Here is a 21,339-nt window from a genome sequence, read left to right as displayed (position 1 = left end):
TCAAGTTCTCAGTGATGCAGGAATGTGACTGGAACCACATCCGCAATCCATACACATGACCTTGCTATCTAGAGAAGGAATCTTGTCTTGCACTGATGTCATGGGAAGGGGGAAAGCATCTATCCTTATTTTCAAAATGGACCTTCTAATCAACCTGGGAATTGCATTATTTTCGTTGTGGTACTTGAAGCAGATGCACCACAGATATCTGACAGGTCATAAGACAAGTCATGCTAGCTATCACAATGTTCAAGCCAAATCACATATAAGCCAAAATGACTTCCCCATACCACAATATGTGAAAATGTCTCCCGTCAACACCAACAGTTGTAAGTTGATAGCGTGTACTTTTATCGCGCTGTGATGTGAATGGCAATTTACCTCTGTGATCTTCCTCCACGAGACTTTTATCTAATCATGAAGGGAAATTTCAGACAAATCCCAGTGAGGGAACATTCTCCAAAATATCTGACCAGTACTGCTCAAAACCATTAAGGTCAACAAAAGCAAGGAAAGCACGAGAAACTGTCACAGCAAAGAAATACCTAAGTAGCCATGAAGACTAAATGTCATGTGATATCCTGGACTGGATCCTGGAACAGAAGGATGTTAGGTTAGAAATAAGAAAATCTGAATAAAGTATGATTTTGATAATAACATGCCAACATTGGTTAATTCATTGTAACAAGTGTATCCTACTAATATATTAATAATAAGGGAAAACTGGGTGCAGGATATGTATGAACTCTCTGTACTATCTTTGCAATTTTTTCTTTGAAAATAAAGTTTATTTTAAAATATGTAGTCCTTATAGTGGTAAAGAACCTGCCTGCCAGCGTGGAGAAGTAAGAGACACTAGTGTGATCCCTCGGTGGGGAAGATCCCTGGAAGAGGGCACAGCAACCCACTGCAGTATTCTTGCCTGGAGAATCCCATGGACAGAGGAACCTGGCAGGTCACAGTTCTTAGGGTCGCAAAGAATCGGACACAATTGAATCAAGTTAGCACACACAGACACATACAATGACAAAATTTTACCCAGGAATATGGAAAAAGAATAAGTAGAAAGACTTATCATCTTCCTGGATAAAAAAATTGCTTTTGTAAAAATATTTCTCCCTGAATATTTATTTTAAAAATGAGCTCAATTTCCATCAAAACAGCAAAAAAAAAATTCTGAAATTGAAAAAAGATATTTGTAAATTTCATCTGAAGAACTAATAAGTAGGAAGAATCAGAAGTATTTTAAACCTAAATGAAAATGGTCACAGACATGAAATCAAATATTAAATGTATAAACATTAAAATGGTATTATATTGTTGCCAGAAGAGATCCTCATTAGGACAGAATAGAATATTCCAAAACAGGTACACTGGTTTATACACAAGTATGTGTATTTTGAATATAAGGTTAGAATTTCAAATCAAAGAGGAAATGGAAGATGAGTTAATAAATGATGTTGGAATTTCATAAATGGTGTTTATATCTGAGCTCATTGGCTAAGACATACATAGATATGTAAAACACCCTATATGTACAAACTAAATTCCAGATGGATTAAAAAGTGAAGCCAGAGAAGAACCCCTACCCCCACTCCCTCAAAATACAGGTGATGATGTATCTGATAGCTAGCAGGAACAGCTTTTTTTAGACATACAAATAAAAAAATAACAAATTAAAGTACTAGTATATTCTCATAAATATTAAAAACTTTTCTACGTTAAAAAAGTCCCCCTACCCCCTTGAAAAAAGACAATGATGAAACAAAACTTTGCAACATCTATAAGAAAGAATTAAGATAGTTAGATATAAATAAATTCCTATATCTGTAAGGGAAAAATATAACACATCCAGGGAAGAAACATCCTAGAATACCAGACCGTATTCACAAATAAGACTGCATAAGCCTAAGTAACAGAAAAGTAATTTAGCCTGGGGTTTCCCTGATAGTTTAATGGTTAAGAATCCTCCTGCCAATGCAGGGGACATGGGTTTGATCCCTGATCCTGGAAGATCCCACATGGCACAGAGCAATAAGATCCCACATGGCACAACCACTGAGCCCACACACCCTAGAGCCTGTGCTCTGCAACGGGAGAGGCCCTTGCAATGAGAAGTCTGTCCCCTGCAACTAGAGAAAGCCCTCAGGCAGCAGGGAAGACCAGAGCAGCCAAAACTAAACTAACTAATTAATTTAGAAAATAATTTAACCTGATCAGCAGTAAAAAAAAAAAAAAAGAAATTTAAATTAAAATGTCATCATTTTTTTTAATCTTTCATCAGAAAAGGGATTTTTTTTTTGTTTTAATGACAAAGCTAATTGTTGGTTAAGAGTAGAGAAAAATAGATCCCCTCCCATACTTTTAGAGGGAGTATAAGCTGAAGCAATACTTTTGAAATATAACCTAACAAGAAAGTATCAAGTGCCACAAGAAATGTATAGTTTCTGACCCAGCAATTCCTTCTCCAGGAGTATATTATCAGACAATACTTGAGCACTGTGACATAAGCACTTCAGGCCAGGATAAGCTATAGAGCAAAAATTTAAACCCTTAAACGTGGTGCAGGGAAGGGCTGATGCATCAAACTATAGTTTACCCCCAGGACAGAATGTCTGATGACAAGTGAAAAATCACATTGAAATTCTGAAAAAAAAAAAAATGCATAGGGACAGAAAACACATCAGAAGTGGCCAGAGGCCGGGGTCAGGGAGAAGTTGATTACAAATGACCTGAGAGAACTGGGGACTAGGGGGACTGGTGATGAAAACGTTCTGTATCTGAGCTGATGGTTGCACAACTGTAAAGGTTTGTCCAAACTCATAAAAATATACACTCAAAAGTTGAGTCTGGGGGTTTCCCTGGCAGTCTCGTGGTTAAGACTCCGCCCTTCCACTGCAGGAATCTCAGGCTCCATCCTTGGTCAGGGATCTTAATCCTGGCATGTCTCATGTAACACACTGCCCTCCCCCCCCCCACCCCCCACCCCCACCCCATTGAGTTTTACTCCGTGTAAATTATACCTCAATGAATATAACTTTAAAAAAATCCGGTTGAAGAATATCAAACAACTTGTGCTTAGTCCCTCAGTCGTGTCTTTTTGTGACCCCAGGCTCCTCTGTCCATGGGGATTTTCCAGGCAAGGATACTGGAGTGGGTTGCTATGCCCTCCTCCAGGGGATCTTCGCAACCCAGGGATGTAACTCAGGACTCCCGCATTGCAGGCGGATTCTTTATCCTCTGAACTACCTGGGAAGCCCATGAACACTGGAGTGGGTAGCCTATCCCTTCTGCAGGGGATCTTCCCCACCCAGGAATTGAATCGGGGTCTCCTGCATTGCAGGCAGATTTTTTACTAGCTGAGCTACCAGGGAAGCCCATTAAACAGCTTGGGGAAATATAAACGGTAGATTAAATAAGTAATTTGCAAAGTAGCATGCAAGTGTGATTGGAACTTGGAAGTGAGGTTACACGATGAAGATGGGGTGGTCTTGGCGAGACAGACTGGAAGGAAAAGCAGTAAGATCTACCAGTATCTCCCTCTGGAAGTGAATTAAATTTTCTCCTTGAGTTCTGTGTGTGTGTGTGTGTGTGTGTGTGTGTGTGTGTGTGTTTATTTTGTTTTTGTTTTTGTTTTTGTTTGCCGAAAACAACTCGTCTGTCATCAGGGGGCAAAATGTTACACTTGGAACCCCCGTCCACTTGCAGCGTCTTTCGGGTGTTTTCAGGTTCTTTACCCTTTGGTGGGGCCACCAAACCAGAGAGAATCCCATTCGGGCGGGGGGCCGGAGGAGAGGGGCAGGTGAAGAGAAGGACCAGTGGGGTGAAGGTGGGGGGCGGGCGAGTAAGACCCGGGTGTAGGGATGGGAAGCGGGTGGGGGCGGGCGAGCAGGAGAGCAGAATGTGCTTCCTGGCAACCCACTCCAGTGTTCTTGCCTGGAGAATCCCAGGGACGGGGGAGCCTGGTGCGCTGCCATCTATGGGGTCGCACAGAGTCGGACACGACTGAAGCGACTTAGCAGCAGCAGCAGCAGCAGAGTCTAATTGGGGCAGAGACGCTGCGAGGGGCCGGCCGCTTCCCCATTGGTTCCTCGGACAATCACAGCACCTCCTGGATCTTAGTCATTTCCTGAGCTCAGCTGCTGCGAAGAGGGCATCGCCATGATAAGTGAGTTTCTCCTTCCCATCAGGGGACGTCCTGGGCAGGGGGCGGCCCTCCCAGACCCCAACCCACCAAGGGCCAGAGGACTCGCTTCTTTCCCTCAATACTTCAACCAACTCTCTCTCCTCTCTCTCAAGAACGAGCGGCGGCCGCTGCGATCGGAGGAGGTGACTTCCCTGCATCCCTGCATCCCTGCATCCCTGTATCCCTGCGTCGCCAGGCCTTCACCTGGCCCCGGTCCGGGGATGGACGGGAGGCCTTAGAAAGGGGGCGTTCCCCTCCACTCCTGGAGCCGCTGGGGTGACTGCTAGGGACCAAGAGCGGTACTCCCTAGGAACAGGACCCCGCGATCCCCCACGTAGCTGCTTCTCTAGTCCTTATATGTAAAGAGCATGTAGAGAAGGTTTCATTTGAAAGGGTATTTGCTGCTAAAACCAGCTGTGGTTTATTGGTTTATTTCACCCCCACACTGACACACACACACGCACACACACACGCACACACACACGCACGCAGACCTGAAGCCCAGGAAGGGGTGGTGACTTCCCCGTTGCCACACTGCAAGTTGGAGACTCAAATAGGTGCCTCCCCTAAACTACTGTCCCTAGCTGGCTCCACAGCCCCCCTCCCATACCTTTTTTTTTTTTTTTTTACCTTGGGACATTTCTCCAAGCGGCTGTCTCCCTTCTGCTCCAAGCAGACAGTCCCCAGAAACTGTCACGGATTCCTAAAGGGGGGTCCACTCCCCTCAGCCCATGCCCCCGACCCCAAAGCTCCTCTCTCCCTGCAGCCCTGGCGGTGGCGGCGGTGCCCGCGGTGCTGGGCGCCGTGGGCTTCACGGGGGCTGGAATCGCCGCCTCCTCCTTAGCGGCCAAGATGATGTCAGCGGCCGCGGTGGCCAACGGGGGCGGAGTTGCCGCCGGCAGCGTGGTGGCCACTCTCCAGTCCGTGGGTAAGGGGCTGGGCCGGATGAGGGGCGGGAGGAACAGAGGCGAGGAGGGTCCGACCAGCACAAGTGTCGGCCCGAGGCTAAGCCTGCGGGAGGGCCGGTCCCTCCCCTCCAGTTTCGTGGTCCTCAAGGTCCCTGGTTCTTCGTCTCTCCCTCGCTGTTCTCCCGAGTCCTGGGTGAGCCTTGCAGGCAGGAGTGGAGTGGAGGGGTGAGCGGGTCCTGGGAGAGAGAAGAAGGGAGGGTCCCAGGGTTTGTGATGGCTGGGCTCTAGGTCTTTGTTTTTGTTGTTTAGTTGCTAAGTCGTGTCCGGCTGTTTGTGCCCCATGGACTGTAGCCCACCAGGCTCCTCTGTCCTTGGGATTTCCCAGGCAAGAATGCCAGAGTGGGTTGCCATCTCCTTCTCCAGTGGATCTTCCCAACCCAGGAATCGAACCACGTCTCCTGCATTGGCAGGTTCTTTACCACGGAGCCACCAGGGAAGCGTGGGCTCTGGGTCTAGCCCTGCCAAAATCTGACCCCAGAGTGGCCTAGGCAGATCCCCTCCCCTCTCAGCCTCAGTGGGACCTGTCGCTCTTGGGGTCTGTGGCTGACTCTCTCTCTTCACCCCCTTCTCTCTCTCTTCCAGCCACCTCTAGCTCCCTCTGCCCAAAGCAGAGCCCTGGGGGATTCAGGACCTAGAGGAGGCATCCACGTGGCATCTCTGGGCCTCAGGCCTTCTGAGGGGGTCCCAGCCACTCGCCACTGCACCCTTCCTGCGCTCACCCTTTTTCTCTCCCAACAGGGGCAGCTGGACTCTCCACATCATGCAACATCCTCCTGGGCTCCGTTGGATCAGCTTTTGGGGCTTTGCTTGGAGGGGCCAGAAGGGCACCTCCTTCCCCTCCTCCAGGTGGACCCAGACCTGCAGGGGAGCAGCCAGGAGAAAATGTACCCCAAGTCGAACCTCCAAAACCCCCACTCGGGCCAGAGAAGCATGAGAAATAAAGATTACCTGCAGATGTAACTCCCTGTCTTTACTCCTTGCAGCCCTGGGGGGCTGTGAGTTGTGAACTGGAAGTTTCAATTCCTCCCCATTCTCCCGACCTGAAGGGCTTCCCCGGTGACTCAGTGGTAAAGAATCCACCTGCCAATGCAGGAGACATGAGTGCAATCCCTGGGGTCAGGAAGATCCCCTGGAAAAAGGATATGGCAACCCACTCCAGCATTCTTGCCTGGGAAATCCCATGGACAGTGGAGCCTGGTGGGCTACAGTCCATGGCGTTGCAGAGTCTTAGCGACTTAGCGACTGAACCACCACACTCCCAACCTGTCTTCTGGTGGGGGGCAGAGTGGGGTGGCTAGCTGATCAAGCACAGTATCACCTGGCAGGAGGCTCTCATTGGTCCCCATCTTACAGAGCATGGGCTGTATAACCCAGGGCTATTCGTGGGCCATCCGTGGGCCATCCGTGGGTCTCAGTTTACCACTCACTCAATGATGCTTGAATGCTTAGTTGCTCTGCTGCTGCTGCTGCTGCTAAGTCACGTCAGTCGTGTCTGACTCTGTGCAACCCCATAGACGGCAGCCCACCAGGCTCCCCCGTCCCTGGGATTCTCCAGGCAAGAACACTGGAGTGGGTTGCCATTTCCTTCTCCAATGCAGGAAAGTGAAAAGTGAAAGTGAAGTCGTTCAATTGTGTCCGACTCTTAGCGACCCCATGGACTGCAGCCTACCAGGCTCCTCCATCCATGGGGTTTTCCAGGCAAGAGTACTGGAGTGGGGTGCCATCGCCTTCTCTTAGTTGCTCAGTTGTATCCAATTCTTTGCAACCACCTGGACTAAAGCCCACCAGGCCTCTCTGTCCATAGGGTTTCCCAAGCAAGAATACTGGAGTGGGTTGCCAGTTCCTCCTCCAGGGGATCTTCCCCACCCAGGGATCAAACTCGTGTCTCCTGTGTCTCCTGAATTAGTAGGTGGATTCCTTACCACTGAGCCATCTAGGAGGCCACACTCAACGATGGGGTTGACAGAGGTTCCTAGGTAGGCAGAGATGAGGGGTATCTAGGATGCGTATAGAGCCACTGACCCCAGATCCCTCTGCCCTTAATGTCATTAATGGACACCGGACATCCAGAGGTGATCAGGACACTGGCCTTTCTCAGAATGCTGTGGGGAGGCTGACCAGCAGACCACCAGGACAAGGACAGTGCCGTGTGCCAAGTGTTACAGTGGGTACCTCGAGAGGAAGAGATGGGGTCAGGAGTGGTCCCTACGCTCTGTGCCTGGAAAATTGAAGGGGAACTGGAGTTTACCAGTTCCTCCCCTGGTGACCGTTTGCCTGCAATGCGGGAGACCCGGGTTCGATTCCTGGGTCGGGAAAGTCCCCTGGAGAAGGAAATGGCAATCCACTCCAGCCCTCTTGCCTGGAAAATCCCATGGACGGAGGAGCCTGATAGGCTACAGTCCATGGGGTCGCAAAGAGTCTGACACAACTGAGCGACTTCACTTCCTTCACTTCCCCTGGTGACAAGAGTTCTTGGTCTCCCCTGAGACTCTGTTCCCATCCAGAGTGAGCGCTCACTTCCTTCCAGAGAGGCCTACATTCTCTGGAGTCTTTTTAAAGAAGGAGATAATCAGTTCTAAAACTGCTGCTCCTGACCCTATGAAGAAGGAGGGGCTGCTTAGGACACAGGAAGCTGGAGAGAGTGTTAACTCCCCCTGACAATAAGAAAAAGCCAGAAAACTTACAAAAGCATAAATTTCCTTGAACCCCTGAAAGAGCTGAAGCGGGGGCCACCAGATGGGCCTGAATTCTCAGGGAGGTCAGGTTCCTCCAAGGAGAGCCCTGGAGACCACCCTGTGCAGAGCGCAGGAGGGAGCTGAGGCTGCTGCAGGGGGTGCGAGTTCAGCTGAAAGCCTTAACTGATTGCTCAAGGGCAAGGATAGGCTTGCATGAGTGCAGGGGCCCTGGGGAGCTACAGTCACAAGGATGGATGCTTCAGGCCAGCCTGAAAGTTCTTCTCCCAACGACCCACTGGGTGCTCCCAAGAAAGACTGAAGGCAGGAGGAAACCCAAGGAAAACGTCCCTCATTGAGGCAAGACTGGCAGAGGGGAGCTGCAGCCCCGCCCCCTAGGGAACAAAAGCCTTATTCTGCTAGGGCAGGGAGAGTAAACTGTAGTCCGCAGAGCACAGGTGAAGATCACTATAGACAGGAAAGAAAAAGAGAAAAAAAAAAACCTTTCCCCCTGAAGTTGGGGTGCTAAACTTTCTGGACTGGGATAGTAAGGCTCCGCCCACCACTGGGGCAGCAGGGGGAGGGGAACGGTAACCAGACAACAGCGCCCCCAAGTCCAGGTCCACAGCGCCTGCGAAGACTGAGACCCGCTGGGGCCACAGAGAACCCCTCGGCCCTGGCCGCCAGGCTAGCAAAGGACAAGCAACACTGCGGGAAGGCCAGGGAACCCAGATGTGAGGTTGCTGGGTCACAGACGGCAGCCATAGCAACAAGAACTCCAAACCCCCAGCTGAACTCCTGATCAGATCGACCTCTCGCGCGGCAGTGCATGCGCGCTCAGTAGCGCCAGACTGTGCGGGCTATCTGCCCGGCACAGGGGTCCAATCTGCGTCTTCTCCATTGGCAGGCGGATTCTTCATCACTGACCCACCTGGGAAGCCCCGTTCTCGCCTCTCCCTCTCCTCCTCCCCGTCACCTGGTGCAGGGCCCGGCATAAATCCGGTTCACCACTCTCTCCACTTCGCTAGAGCAACAGACCCTGTGGGAGCTTTGTCCAGGTCTCCCCAGCACTGGCTCCCAGTGCCTGCTCCCGGGGGCTACAAGACAGCCTGGAGGTGTCAGGTGTTTGTCCCCCCACTCCCGAGAATAGCCCTCAGCCAGGGATGGGTTTTAGTTTTGGGGGATAACTCCCCACCTCCAGAGGTCACATACCAGCACATACCAGCTAAACAGATCTTCAAGAGTTAATCCTGGTTATTCTTTAGCTGTTACTATTAACACTAATAAATACTTGTAGCTAGACTTGCCCTTCACAAAGTTAAACAAAGCTGATTACTCTCTGACTTCAAATAAGTTGTATTCTGCACCTGGCATTCTTTTCTCCCTACACTCTCTTGCAGCATTCTGCACTTCAAGGGGAGGGGCGGGTAAAAAAAAAGGTCAGGAGACAATAAGTTTAGGGACACCAGACCCAGTTCCTCAATTGCCTAAATGCTGTGGCCATTTCAAAACCCTGCGAAAGGAAAAGGAATGATGATAGAAAACTTCTCCCTAATCCCAGAGAGGGGGTTCACGGTTCTTGAGACCCTAGCCAACTGTGTTTCCCTTTTGCTCTTCAAAAATAAATAAATAAATAAAGCTGCTCTTTTCTCTTCCCTCCAAACTCTATCTCCATATTTCCATTCCTCATCGGCAGACAGGGAGCCAAGATCTGGGAAACGCTACCCTTTACAAAGCCACGGGTCAAGGCCCTTGAGGGCAATCACGCAAACCAGCAGACAGTCCCTAATCCTGTAGCTTGTCAGGGAAAGCCTGGCACAATTTCAGTTTCCCTTTCCTTTTCAGTTTCCTTTTCTGCTGGAAAATTCCTATTTCCAAAGTCACTCAGGAGAGTCTGGGGGAGGCTGGCTGGACAAGGGTTGTAATTGTTTCAGTGTATCCCTCCCAGCCTCCGGTCTCCTCATCACTTTGAAATTATTTGAGTTATTATGAAAGCTATCTTATCTCCCTGAACACAAGCTGATTGCTTGAGCAGGCAGCTGGGACAGAGCTGATGGGCAGTGAGCCAGGTAAAGGCTCCAGATCTCCTGGAAATAACGCACCAAGAAAATGTGAGTTATGGAAAGAAGCCCGTCTTCAATAGCAGCCGGAGTCAGGGACTTGGGGTCATGTCTTACAGGCTCTTTCAACAACGCCTATAAAAACAGGGGTGGCAGTGTGACCTGTCCTGGAATAGCGTGTGGATTTTCTGTGCTACATCGTGCCCAGTGTCTTAACCAGAGTAAATATATTTTTACCGGTGTTTGCTTTGCTGCTGCTCTTGCCCCAGTGCTTTTAGAATTGCTCTGGGGGTAAGAGACACTGAGTTTGATCTCTGAGTCAGAAGATCCCTTGGAGGAGGAAATGGCAACCCACTCCAGTATTCTTGCCTGGAGAATCCCATGGGCAGAGAAGCCTGTCGGGCTACAGTCCATAGGGGTGTAAAGAGCTGGATGACTGAGCGACTGAGCACAAAGCCTTTCATGGCTGAGCCTTCACAGATGTTGCATCATTGCAATAACAATAGAAATGAAGTTTCTTTCCTCTCCTGAGAACAAGGGAAGTAAGGAGAACAGGGAGCAGGCTGGAGGAGAAACGTAAACAGGCCTGCAAGAGTTAATCAGCCCCACTTTTTAACAGTTACTAATCTGTAGTGTCTGACTCAATCTGTCCTTCAGAAAGCTAACCTATCACTCCAATACTGTGTAAACCCGGGGTCCCCAAATTTCTGGGATCCAATGCCTGATGATCTGAGGTGGAGCTGATGTAACAATAATAGAAACAAAGTACACAATAAATGTGATGCACTTGAATCATCCCCAAACCATCACCCACCCCATTGGCCCATGGAAAAACTGTCTTCCATGTAAACCGTCCCTGGTGCCATTAAGGTTGGGCACAGCTGATGTAAGTTACATCCTGCACTTGGTATTTGCTCTCTTTGCACTCTCTTATAGCAAATAACCCCTTATAGCTGTTTGTATTTCAGAAAGAAGGTCACAGGTCAATAACCCAGAGATAAATGAATCCAATTACTGGGCTGCCTGACACCAGCTGTGACTGTTTTGAAATAATACAGGAAGAACAATAGAAGACATTCATTACTTTGAGCCAATCGTTTACCCTAAAACCACAAGACCCAGGCTACATCAGTTCGGTTCAACTCAGTCGCTCCGTCGTTTCCAACTCTTTGCAACCCCATGGACTGCAGCACACCAGACCTCACTGTCCATCACCAACTCCCAGAGTTGATTCACACTCATGTCCATTGAGTCGCTGATGCCATTCAACCAACCATCTCATCCTCTGTCGTCCCCTTCTCCTGCCTTCAATCTTTCGCAGTATCAGGGGCTTTTCAAATGAGTCAGTTCTTCGCATTCAGGTGGCCAAAGTATTGGAGTTTCAGCTTAAGCATCAGTCCTTCCAATGCATATTCAAGGTTCATTTCCTTTAGGATGGACTAGTGTGATCTCCTTGCAGTCCAAGGGACTCTCATGAATCTTCTCCAATACCACAGTTCAAAAGCATCAATTCTTCGGCTCTCAGCTTTCTTTATACTTAACTTCTTTAAATTTAAATTCTTCATAAGTTCTTTAAATTCCCCTAGGATGAGGGCACAGCTCTTGAGGCGATAGCCTGCTGTGTTCTACCCTTGCCTGGTAGAGGAATAAAGCCATCTTTCGATTTCCTCCAAACTCTAACTCCGTATTTCTTTTTTAAAAATTGGGATATAGCTGATTAACAATGTGATACTTTCAGGTGAACAGTGAAGGGACTCAGCCATACATGCACATGTATCTGTTCTCCCCCAGACTCCCCTCCCGTCCAGGCTGCCATATAACCTTGAGCAGAGTCCCATGTGCTATACAGTAAGTCCTTGTTGGTTATCCATTTTAAATATAGCGGTGTGTTCATGTCCGTCCCAAACTCCCTAACTATCCCTTTCCCTGAACCTTTCCTGCTGGCAACCATGTTTGGTCTCTGTGAGTCCCTTTCTGTTTTGTAAATAAATTCGTTTGTATCATTTCTTTTCAGTTTGCACATACAAGGGGTGTCACATGATGTTTCTCCTTCTGCGTCTGATTTCACTCCGCGTGACAATCTCTAGGCCCATCCATGTTGCTGCAAGTGACATTATTTCATAATTTTTAATGGCTGAGTATATATGTACATCTTCTTTATCCATTCCTCTGTCAACGGACACTTAGGTTGCTTCCATGCCTTGGCTTTTAAACAGTCCTGCAACGAACACTGAGGTGAGTGTATCCTTTTGAATCGTGTTTTTCCGTCTCTTCAGCATCAGTGGACAAGGAGCTAGGAATCTGGCAACACCATGACAGCCTTTGCCAGCTCTCATCAACTTGGAGACCGTACGAGGCCCGGATGAACCTTTCAACAGGCACCTCCTTCCAGATGTTAGAACACGAGGAATTTCTTGTTTGGGGCTGGTCAGATTCCCAAGAAGAATCTTCCTCCCTCCGTTTTGGATGTTGTAGGCTAGCTACAGCATTCTCAGTTCCCGTCAAGGAGGAAGACTGAGGGTCTCAACCTATGTAAGGAGACTCTCATTCTCAGTTTGAAGCTCCTGGTGCCTCCTGGCCCAGGGACTCCACCTCACCAAAACGAAACTTCCAGGAGTCTGCCAGAGGGGACCACCTGGGGGCCTGTCTGCTTCCTATATAGACTTCCGGCCAGCCCTCTTGCTGCCAGTCCACCTTACTGCCAACCTGCAGTAGCACACACCACTCTGATGTCCAAGGCTCTGAGGGGTCCTAAGGGCATAGTTGCCTCTTTTTCCCTTTATCCACTGACACCTTAAGATTCAGCTTTGTTGGGGCTGCCAAGTGGAGCCCCAGGTCCGTGTGATTTCCACCTCCTAAATTATGTTACTGTCCTCTTCTCTCCCAGCCTCTTTGTTGATACGGGTTTAAGCCTTTCTTTAGTCCTTTCCTATTCTTTTAGTGGGATTTTGAGAAGTAGCAGGTAAAAGTAACTCTCTTTATTGGATTGATCTCTCTATTACTTGCAATCAAAAGATTCCCCTGTGTTCATGAGCGTATACATTTGCTTATTGTAAAAGAAGCCCTCTTGACTTAAACATGAGAGGTTTCTTTCTCTGTTACTCAGTCATGTACGAGCCAGAGCGGTGGTTCAGCTCAGGGAGGCCCAGGCTCCTGCGGTCTTGTTGCTCTGCCTTCCTTAAAATGCAGCTGTCATCTGCAGGGTAGAGGATGGTCACCCCTCTGACCACAGCAGAGCCCATGGGAAGAGGCCAAGGGGCAAGGCAGAGCCCCCCCGCCCCACTCCCTTTAAGGGCATGCCCAGAAAGCAGCATACATTTCCACTCACTTCCCACTGGCCAGACCCAGTCCTATGAGGGCTTCACTGCAAGAGGCCTGAGAATGCAGTCCTTGGTTGGGAATCATGTACCAGCCAAAGACCAGGGCTCTGATTTTTGCCAGAAGCAAAGAGTAGTCCTCTGCCATGTTGAAGAAGACAGGAAGCCATCCTAGCTAGATTCCCACAGTGGGAATTTGCCCTGCCTCCTCGTGCCCTACTGAAACTGTACAACTCAGACGGGACTCAAACCCAGCCAAAACCCAAGTTGGGACTTGAATCCACTGTCTTTTAATCAAGATCATACACCTGGTCTCAGGACTTAAGGAAGCTCGGGTTCTTTATATTTTAGCACAGAAGGAATTCGGCAAGAGGCAAAGTGATAGGTAACAATGGATTTATTTAGAGAGATACACATTCTATAGACAGAGTATGGGCTCTCTCAGAAGGCAAGAGGCTGTTAAATATAGGGTGGTTAATTTTTGTTTTTTGATTCTACTTATTTATGACTGTGCTGGGTCTTCACTGCTGTTTGGGGGCTATCTCTAGTTGCTGTGAGCAGGGGCTACTCTGCTTGCTGGGAACTGAGATCCTGTCAGGCTGATGGCTCCTAGGGGAGGGTGTTCAGGGGTGTTGGGCCTGTGATAGGGTCACAGTCATATTGAAAACCCTTCAGCATTTCTCGGAAACACTCTGGATAGAATTCAAGCCCCCTTTCCCCAATATGCTGACTATGGTCTGAATGTTTGTACCCCTCTGAGAAATGGAGCATTTCCTGCCATATCAATAAACAAGGATGTCACAGTCATCAGCGATTCCAGCCCTCCAGGGCAGCTAGGAAGGAGAAGGATACCTGCTCCGTCTGGCCCTATTCAGGCTGCAGCCCCTCCCTACAGTGAGCACTGAGGAACCCGGGATGCGAAAAACACAGGATACTGGCCCCAGCTAGCTGAGATGCATATGAAAGAAATGATTGCTGTGAGCCCAGACTCTTGCATCTTCCCATACATTGAAAAGCCCCATGCACAGAAAAGCACTAAATTCCTTGAGATATCTCATTTCCTTTAATTCACAACAATACTTTTGATGTTCAGACTACCTGCATTCTGTTACAAACTTCTATATAACCTGACTCCTCCCCTCACCTTCTTGGCACAGTCTCCTGGGCTTGAAGTCCTAAAAATTGCCACCAAATAAAACCCAACTCTCAACTTTTAGGTTCTGACTTTTTTTAAGCTGACAACATCCTTATAGAAGAGGCCATAGAGTGCTCTATTGCCCCTGCCATCATGTGAGGATGCAGGGAAAAGTCGATGACTTAGGAATCGAAATCTGCTGTAGCCTAGATCTCTGATTTCCCAGCCTCTAGTACTATGACAAATAAATTTCCTTTGTTTATAAGCTGCCCATTTGACAGTGTTTTTGTTACAGCAGCCTGAATGGACTAAGAGGGTACTGTTCTGTGCTTCCTTCTGGGCATGCCCAGAGCCCTGGGCTGGCTCCTGGTGTCATCAGAGGCCAAATTCAATGGACCAATGCCTGGTGGTCCATCCACCCAGCCAACTAGGAGTGCTGCCTCGGGAAGGCCAAATTCCCCAGCACCAAGCCCAGTGCCTCTCCTACAGCACATGCTCAAAGATTTCGTGGAAAGGAGGACTGAATCAACCCCTAAGTGAATTTTCTGATGTTTTGGAATGGAACCCATCGTGCTGATAAGGAGTTTCTAAGAGGCCTTATACTGGGGTGAGAAGGGTGATAGGGACCAAGGCCCTGAAGCGGAAAGATCAGGGCGGGTGTGCTAAGTCACTTCAGTCATAAATGGCTCTTTGTAGCACTATGGACTATAGCCTGCCAGGCTTCTCTGTTCATGGGATTTCCCAGCAAGAATACAGGAGTGGGTTGCCATTTCCTCCTCCAGGGGAATCTTCCCAAGCCAGGGATTGAACCCCCATCTCTTATGTCTCCTGCATCGCCAGGCAGGTTCTTTACCACTAGCACCACTGGCTGGCCAAACTAGGTTTCTTCTCTAGCTGTTGGGGGAGAAGAAAAGCCAAAGCACTGGCCTTGACTTCAGAAGGAAGCGGTGACATCCTGAGATCCTTGCTTTCTGAGCCTAAGGCAGGCCACTTAGGAAACAGCTATGGGCAGGGAGCCTGCCAATGATGCTCCAAAGAGGAAGCTCCCTTCCATTCCAGTTCTGACTTTGCATAGGCACTGTGCCTAACACCCACCCTAGCTGAGACCTTGGAGTTTATTTAAATGAACTCCCCACAAGAGAAGGGGAAATGCAGACCCAGACTGGAGGTGACCCTTTGGGGCCACACACAGCCCTAAGACAGGCAGGGGGAACCTCCAGTCTTTACATTCAGTCCAACTCTGGGCACCCCAACACCATGTCACTCTAAGAGTGGTGAGCCTTCCCCCCAACTGACTTCAGGCCAGCAAGAAGGAAGAGACCCAGAGGCGCGGCACAACTCGTTTTGTTTTGTTTCTACAACTTGTTTTTATTTCTCATTTTCCTCTGGGGGTGCAGTGTTTGGCACTTGTCACCCCAGGACTGGGTCCCTCACTGCATCAGGCTGGTGGGCAGGACCCCACCTGGTCCTCTTCTCTGCCGAGGGAGCGACAGGGGATGTTACAGGCCCACCAGTTTGGACATGAGGGTGGACCCAGCGAAGCTCACCAGGAGTTTGGATGACAGGGAGAGTCCGCTTGCTCCTGGGGGAGAAGCAGAGGGTGAGTAGAGTGGGGTGGGCAGGCTGGGGGGCGGGCATCAGGAACAGAGATCCCACCCTGAACCCTGCTCTTTTTCCCCAGCCCCCAAAGATCTCTGTTTGCGGGAGTGCTGCTGCAGGCAGATACTCAAAGGCATGAACTCCAGTGATGAAGTCAAGAGCTGGGAGCTGCCTCCCACTCCAGGGAAGAAAGCTGAACCCCAGCTGGGACAGAGATGCTCCAGCTGACCCAGAAAATCTGCTTTGGGCAGAGTCAGCCTGATCCCAGAACAGCTGCAGGCCAGAGCATCTTCCCTCCTTCCTATATCTGCTTCAGAGCAACCCAGAGAGAGAGAGGGATCACGGAGGAAATACCAAGGAACAGGAAGACTGGGGCTCACTGGGGCTGAGGTCAGGGCCAGAGGCACTGAGGCTCCTGTCCTTCTCCCTCAGCCCTACGAGCAAGCCCCGCAGGGGACACTTACCCACGGACTGGAGAGTGGCCACCAGGCTGCCGGCGGCAACTCCGCCCCCGTTGGCAATGGCAGATATTGACATCATCTTGGCTGCTAAGGAGGAGGCGGTGATTCCTGTACTGGTGAAGCCGACTGCGCCCAGCACCACGGGCACAGCCACCACGGTGGAAGCTGAACAGGGAGAGGATAAGGTGAGGGGGTAATGGATATCCCCCTCCAAACACACACATGACATCAAGCCTCGGGGGCTTTGGGAAGTCTGGAGAAGGTTAAGTCTGAGCTTGGGAGAGACTCCAGGAGGCATGGCCAGCAGTCAGGAGTCCAGGGAAGCCACAGCTGATGGGGAAAGCAGAGGCAAGGGCTGTGGGGTTGCCGGGGACACGGTGCTGGCTCTCAGCAGGACCTTCCTTGGGAAGGGCCTCAGTTTCTGCCTTAGTAAGATGCTGGAACTGGGGAGGGGGAGGGGGACATTTGCAAGCTTCCTGTCTTTGCTGAGGAAATTTTTAAGCGAATCTTATCGAGGGCCCAGCATAAAGCAAGGAACACATTCTGAGCCCCACTTGAGTCCCGACACTGGGCCTCCGTGGCATCACTGCAGAGCCCTTGGAAGCCAGAACCACTCGGCTTCTCCTCAGTGCATCTCATGTGTCCAAACTGTGCATATGCGTCATCCTACATAATCCTCACGGTAACCCTGAGAGCAGTCTTGGCGTGTTTTCATGAGGAAAGCTGAGCTCAGAGGATTTCAAAGCCACATCCAAGGTCACACGGTAAAGGGTCTGCAAGAAACCGGGCCCCCCGTTGGGGCTGCCTCCACACAAGTTTCCATGGAAATGTCTCATTTCTCATTCCAGCACCTCCTCCCCCACCATGGACAGGAGGCCTGGGGCAGGCTGGGGCAGGTACAAGGCCAGTTGCTCCCCAAGTCCCAGGGCCTGGGGACAGACAAGGGCGAGCCTGGCCTGGCAGAGACTCACCTCCGCCCACCACAACTGCAGCAGCCTTGGCTGGAAACCAAAAGAACATTCTGTGAGTTGACCTACACTGGCCACCACCCCTCCACTCCCTGAGCCCACAGTCCACCTACACAGAGGGGGCTGCCCCAACCTGGGAGACACAGGAAGGAAGGAGCCTGGCTGCTTCACCCAGAGAACTGGGATTTCCTAAGAAGTGGCTCTCTGGGCCCTGATGTTAGTTCATCCAAAGGCGGGTCAGTATTTTATGAGTGTGGAGTGAAAATGTGAGTCACTCGGTTGTGTCCGACTCTTTGCAACCCCATGGACTGTAGCCTGCCAGGCTCCTCTGTCCATGGAAATCTCCAGGCAAGAATACTGGAGTGGGTAGCCATTCCCTTCTCCAGGGAATTTTCTGACCCAGGAATTGAACCCAGTTCTCCTGCGCTGCAAGCAGATTCTTTACCAACTGAGCCACCAGGGAAGTCCATGAGTGTGGAAGTCAGAGGCATTATATGACCTTCTCCTATCATCCAGAGAAAGCTATTCAGACAGCAGTCAATCCTCACTTAGAGAGACATGTTTCCTTTTGCAGGACTTGACTGAAATCTGGGCAAACACTGTTGAATGCTTGAGTGCTACTTGAGAACAGTGCTGTAACGCGTTGAAAGCTCCTGATTCTTCAAGGCCACACCTGTTGCCTCCTCCTCTGGAAGGCTGCCCCAGACTCTCCCAATTAGAACCATCCTTGCTTTCCTGTGGCTGGAGCCATTCACAGCACAGAACCATGGTTCCCTGAAACTAGAGTTCCTGGAACTCCCTGGCAGAGGTCTTAGCCCACGGCAGCCATGGAAGCCAAGACTGCGATCTTTGGGGCCAGTGGGGACCAGGAGTTCTAAACACAGCAAGGTGTGCAGGAGTGAGCTCAGCCAGCCTCCCAAGAAGAGAGCTTTGGGGTGGCAGTTAAGGAGGTAAAGAAGGTATGAAAATCAAACCCTACGTGACCAGCAGGGCTTCCCTGGTGGCTCAGCGGTAAGGAATCTGCCTGCCAATGCAGGAGATGTGGGTTTGATCCCCGGGTGGGGCAGATACCTTGGAGAAGAAGTGGCAACCCACTTGCATATTCTTGCCTGGAAAATCACACGGACAGAGGAGCATGGTGGGCCCCAGGCCGTGGGGCTGCAAAAGAGTCGGACGTGACCGAGCGATTAAACAACAACAAAGTGACCAGTGAGCCACCTGGCTGGGGTATGGAACTGGAGACTCAAGAATCGAGAGCCAATTAGAGTGTTTGAGGCTCAGTGTTACTGTTAGGGAGGAGAGAGGATGACAAGCTGGCTGGCCCCGTGGCGTGCCTGGGCCCCGAAGCACAGACAGTCCAGGGGAGAGGGTGCTGTGTCTCTGATGGCCTGTCTGCTGGGCTCACCCAGTGGTCACCCTTGGGGAGAGGGGCCTGGCCCTTCTGGGCTTTTCAGAACCTCCCCTGCCCGGAGGCTTCCTCCCAGGCCTGGGCCCCTGCATTTCTGTTCTACTTCCTATCCCAGGCTCGGATGCAGCCGCCCACCCCAGCTCCCAACCCAGGGACCTTGGACAATGATTCCTTCCCTTATAAATAAGAGGTCATATCATCTTCCTCTGGGGTTGTTATGAGAATTAAATGAATTGCCAAATGTCAAGTGCTAAACTTAGGATATCACAGTATTTGATAAAATGTAGTTGTTCTGATTATTTCATCTTATGAATTGCTTCTCATACGCTGAGAAGTCCTCTTATTTCTGATCATAAGGAAGGATTACCAGCTGTGGCCAAGGTCCTCACTTTCTTGTCCCACTCCCGTGCTGAGTGGGAGTCCAAGGAGGGGTCTGTATCACCCAGGGCTAGTTACCTCCTACTGGCAAAGTGCTCAGGGCCGCAGCGGGGGATCCGAGCAGGAAGGAGCCTTTCAGCGTCCCCACCAAGGATCCCAGGGTAGACGTGGCCCCCGCCAGAGCAGTGCTGGATGGCAGCGTGAGCCCTGAGAAAGAACAGAGGGTAAATGCGCAGGAGTCTGAGGTCAGAGGTCAGGCAGCCCTGGCCCGCCCCCACTTCCATCTTGTACTATTTGCACTGGCAGAGGTGGAGTGATCCTGGGCGTCCACCACAGGGCACAGAAAAGTGAATGATGGCGGATGTGCACGGGAGCACTTTGTGTAGCAATTTGAAGCCAGGCACACAGGCTCACCTATCGACCCTGATGGATCTCAAAAACAAAGTTCTCAGGGTGGGGTGAGGGTGGGGAATACCAATACATTGAGATATTCCACACACTCTTCTATACGTAAATTAAAACGCGTGCAAACAAAAAACAACACCTATTTTGCAAAAATGTAGATGAAAAACAGACGCACGTTCAACATATTAGAAAGGTTGACTTGGGGAGGGGGAATTGCAGGCAAAGGCAAGATAGAAAGCAAGACTAATTTAATAAAACCAAAGATGGGGCTTGCAAGAAGGAAATAGACCTGAGTGGAAGAATTGTGTTCAAATCAATGCTCTGGATTTGAAATCTAGCAGGGCAAACTTACAAAAAGCTGGCTGGTCACTGGGGTAAAAACATAAAGGAGTTGAATTCTAGGGGTGTGTCCCCGGGGAAATGAGAGACAGAGAATGGGTCCCAGCCGCAGGGTCCTTTAGTCTAGACAGGAGAGGCAAGGGACCCAGATCCCCGGTACCACCACCCCACCTCCCCCATGTCCCCCAGGTCAGAGTCCTGCCTCCCTGTGGCCCTTCTCAGACAGAAAGCCAGGGCAGATGCCCGAGGGGAAGGACAGGGGAGGGAGACGGGCTGAGGGTGATGCCACGCTCCCTGCCCAAGTCTCCTAGAGCAGGACCCTGTGGGCTCCCTGGTGCCCTCACACCCGGCCCCCCACCAATCCCTAGCAGGAGCACTCACCCAGCGAAGGAAGTCCTGCCAAGAAGCTGCTGGAGGCCGCCCCACCCACTTTGGCCAGGCGCCCTGCAGACAGTATCTTGGAAGCCAGGTTAGAGGCTAAGAGGGCAACCTTGGTGAATTCCATGGCACCAAAATGGACAAGCACAAAACCTGCCAAAAGAGTGGAGCCTGGATGGGGGATAGGGACACCAGAACTGGGGACATGCCCACTGCCCTGAAAAATCTCAAGGGGCTCCAGCGGGTGGAGAGGCTGCTTTGAGCTTGCGGAGAATGTGGGCTTGGAAAGGGCCCAACGACACGGTGTTGGGGTGACAGAGTGAGGGGAAGGCAGATGAGGGAGGTGAAAGGACCTTTTACTTTCTGAGGTGGTCTGCGTCCCTCCTCCCCAAACTCATGTTTCTAGAATGCCCTTAAACCTCCATGGAGCCATTTAAAAGGTGCCAGATATAGGAAATCAGAACCAATCACGTTTTTAAGGCATATGCCACCGGTCAAGTTGGTCAAGTTCTTGTTCTCATGCCCTCTCCTCACTAACTCAATGAGAAGAATGAAATTATCATCCCCATGTTATGATGAGAAAACCCTGGCACAGAGAGGGTAAGGGACTCATCCAAGGTCACACAGCTTTGCTTGGCAAAGTACATGGGAACTGATACAGGTCTCGGGGCTTCCAAAGCATGGGCTTGGAGTGGCTCTGATTTGCTTACTCCTATTGCTTGTCTCTTCGCCTGCCCATCTCACCCCCACCCAGCCTCAAGCCTTGAGGGTCACTCGGGCACGGACGAGGCTCACTGCTCCCAGAGTCCGAGAGCCCAGGGATGGGTGGAGGTTTAAGTCCCTTCCCTCTGGAGACCCAGCTTCGCTGACCGCAGCCGCCCAGATGAGGAACAGGAGACAATTCTCCCAGTGCATCCACAGGGGTCTCCCCTACAGTCACCGAGCCCACCAGCTTCCCGAGGGTGGGGGCCACAGGAAGGAGCAGCCCCTGCCCACCCCTCCCTGTCTTACCCAGGGGAGCAGACTTTCTGAAGACGTGGACCTGACCTGGTTCTCTCGAGCTTC

The 21,339-nt window shown here is 50.6% G+C and overlaps 2 protein-coding genes across 2 annotated transcripts; one reads left to right on the top strand and one right to left on the bottom strand.

Moving 5' to 3' along the window:
* The first annotated feature begins 4,138 nt into the window (after positions 1-4,138).
* On the top strand, positions 4,139-6,114 carry LOC128066582 (interferon alpha-inducible protein 27-like protein 2). The gene is given in 5 exon segments (XM_052659641.1): positions 4,139-4,168; positions 4,300-4,329; positions 4,953-5,114; positions 5,893-5,993; positions 5,995-6,114. Coding segments are annotated over 5 exon segments (420 nt in total). The 5' UTR covers positions 4,139-4,161.
* Positions 6,115-15,718: 9,604 nt separating this feature from the next.
* Positions 15,719-21,339, bottom strand: LOC128066580 (interferon alpha-inducible protein 27, mitochondrial-like). Its single transcript, XM_052659639.1, has 6 exons — positions 21,286-21,339; positions 20,278-20,427; positions 19,231-19,359; positions 17,370-17,399; positions 16,402-16,563; positions 15,719-15,920 (listed from the first exon to the last, which is right to left on the bottom strand). The coding sequence occupies exons 2-6, from the start codon at positions 20,399-20,401 to the stop codon at positions 15,838-15,840; spliced, it is 528 nt and encodes a 175-aa protein (XP_052515599.1). The 5' UTR covers positions 20,402-20,427; positions 21,286-21,339; the 3' UTR covers positions 15,719-15,837.

The sequence above is a fragment of the Budorcas taxicolor genome, chromosome 21 (genome assembly GCF_023091745.1).
Source record: "Budorcas taxicolor isolate Tak-1 chromosome 21, Takin1.1, whole genome shotgun sequence".
Taxonomy (NCBI): domain Eukaryota; kingdom Metazoa; phylum Chordata; class Mammalia; order Artiodactyla; family Bovidae; genus Budorcas; species Budorcas taxicolor.
This window is presented reverse-complemented; position numbering and strand designations above follow the sequence as displayed.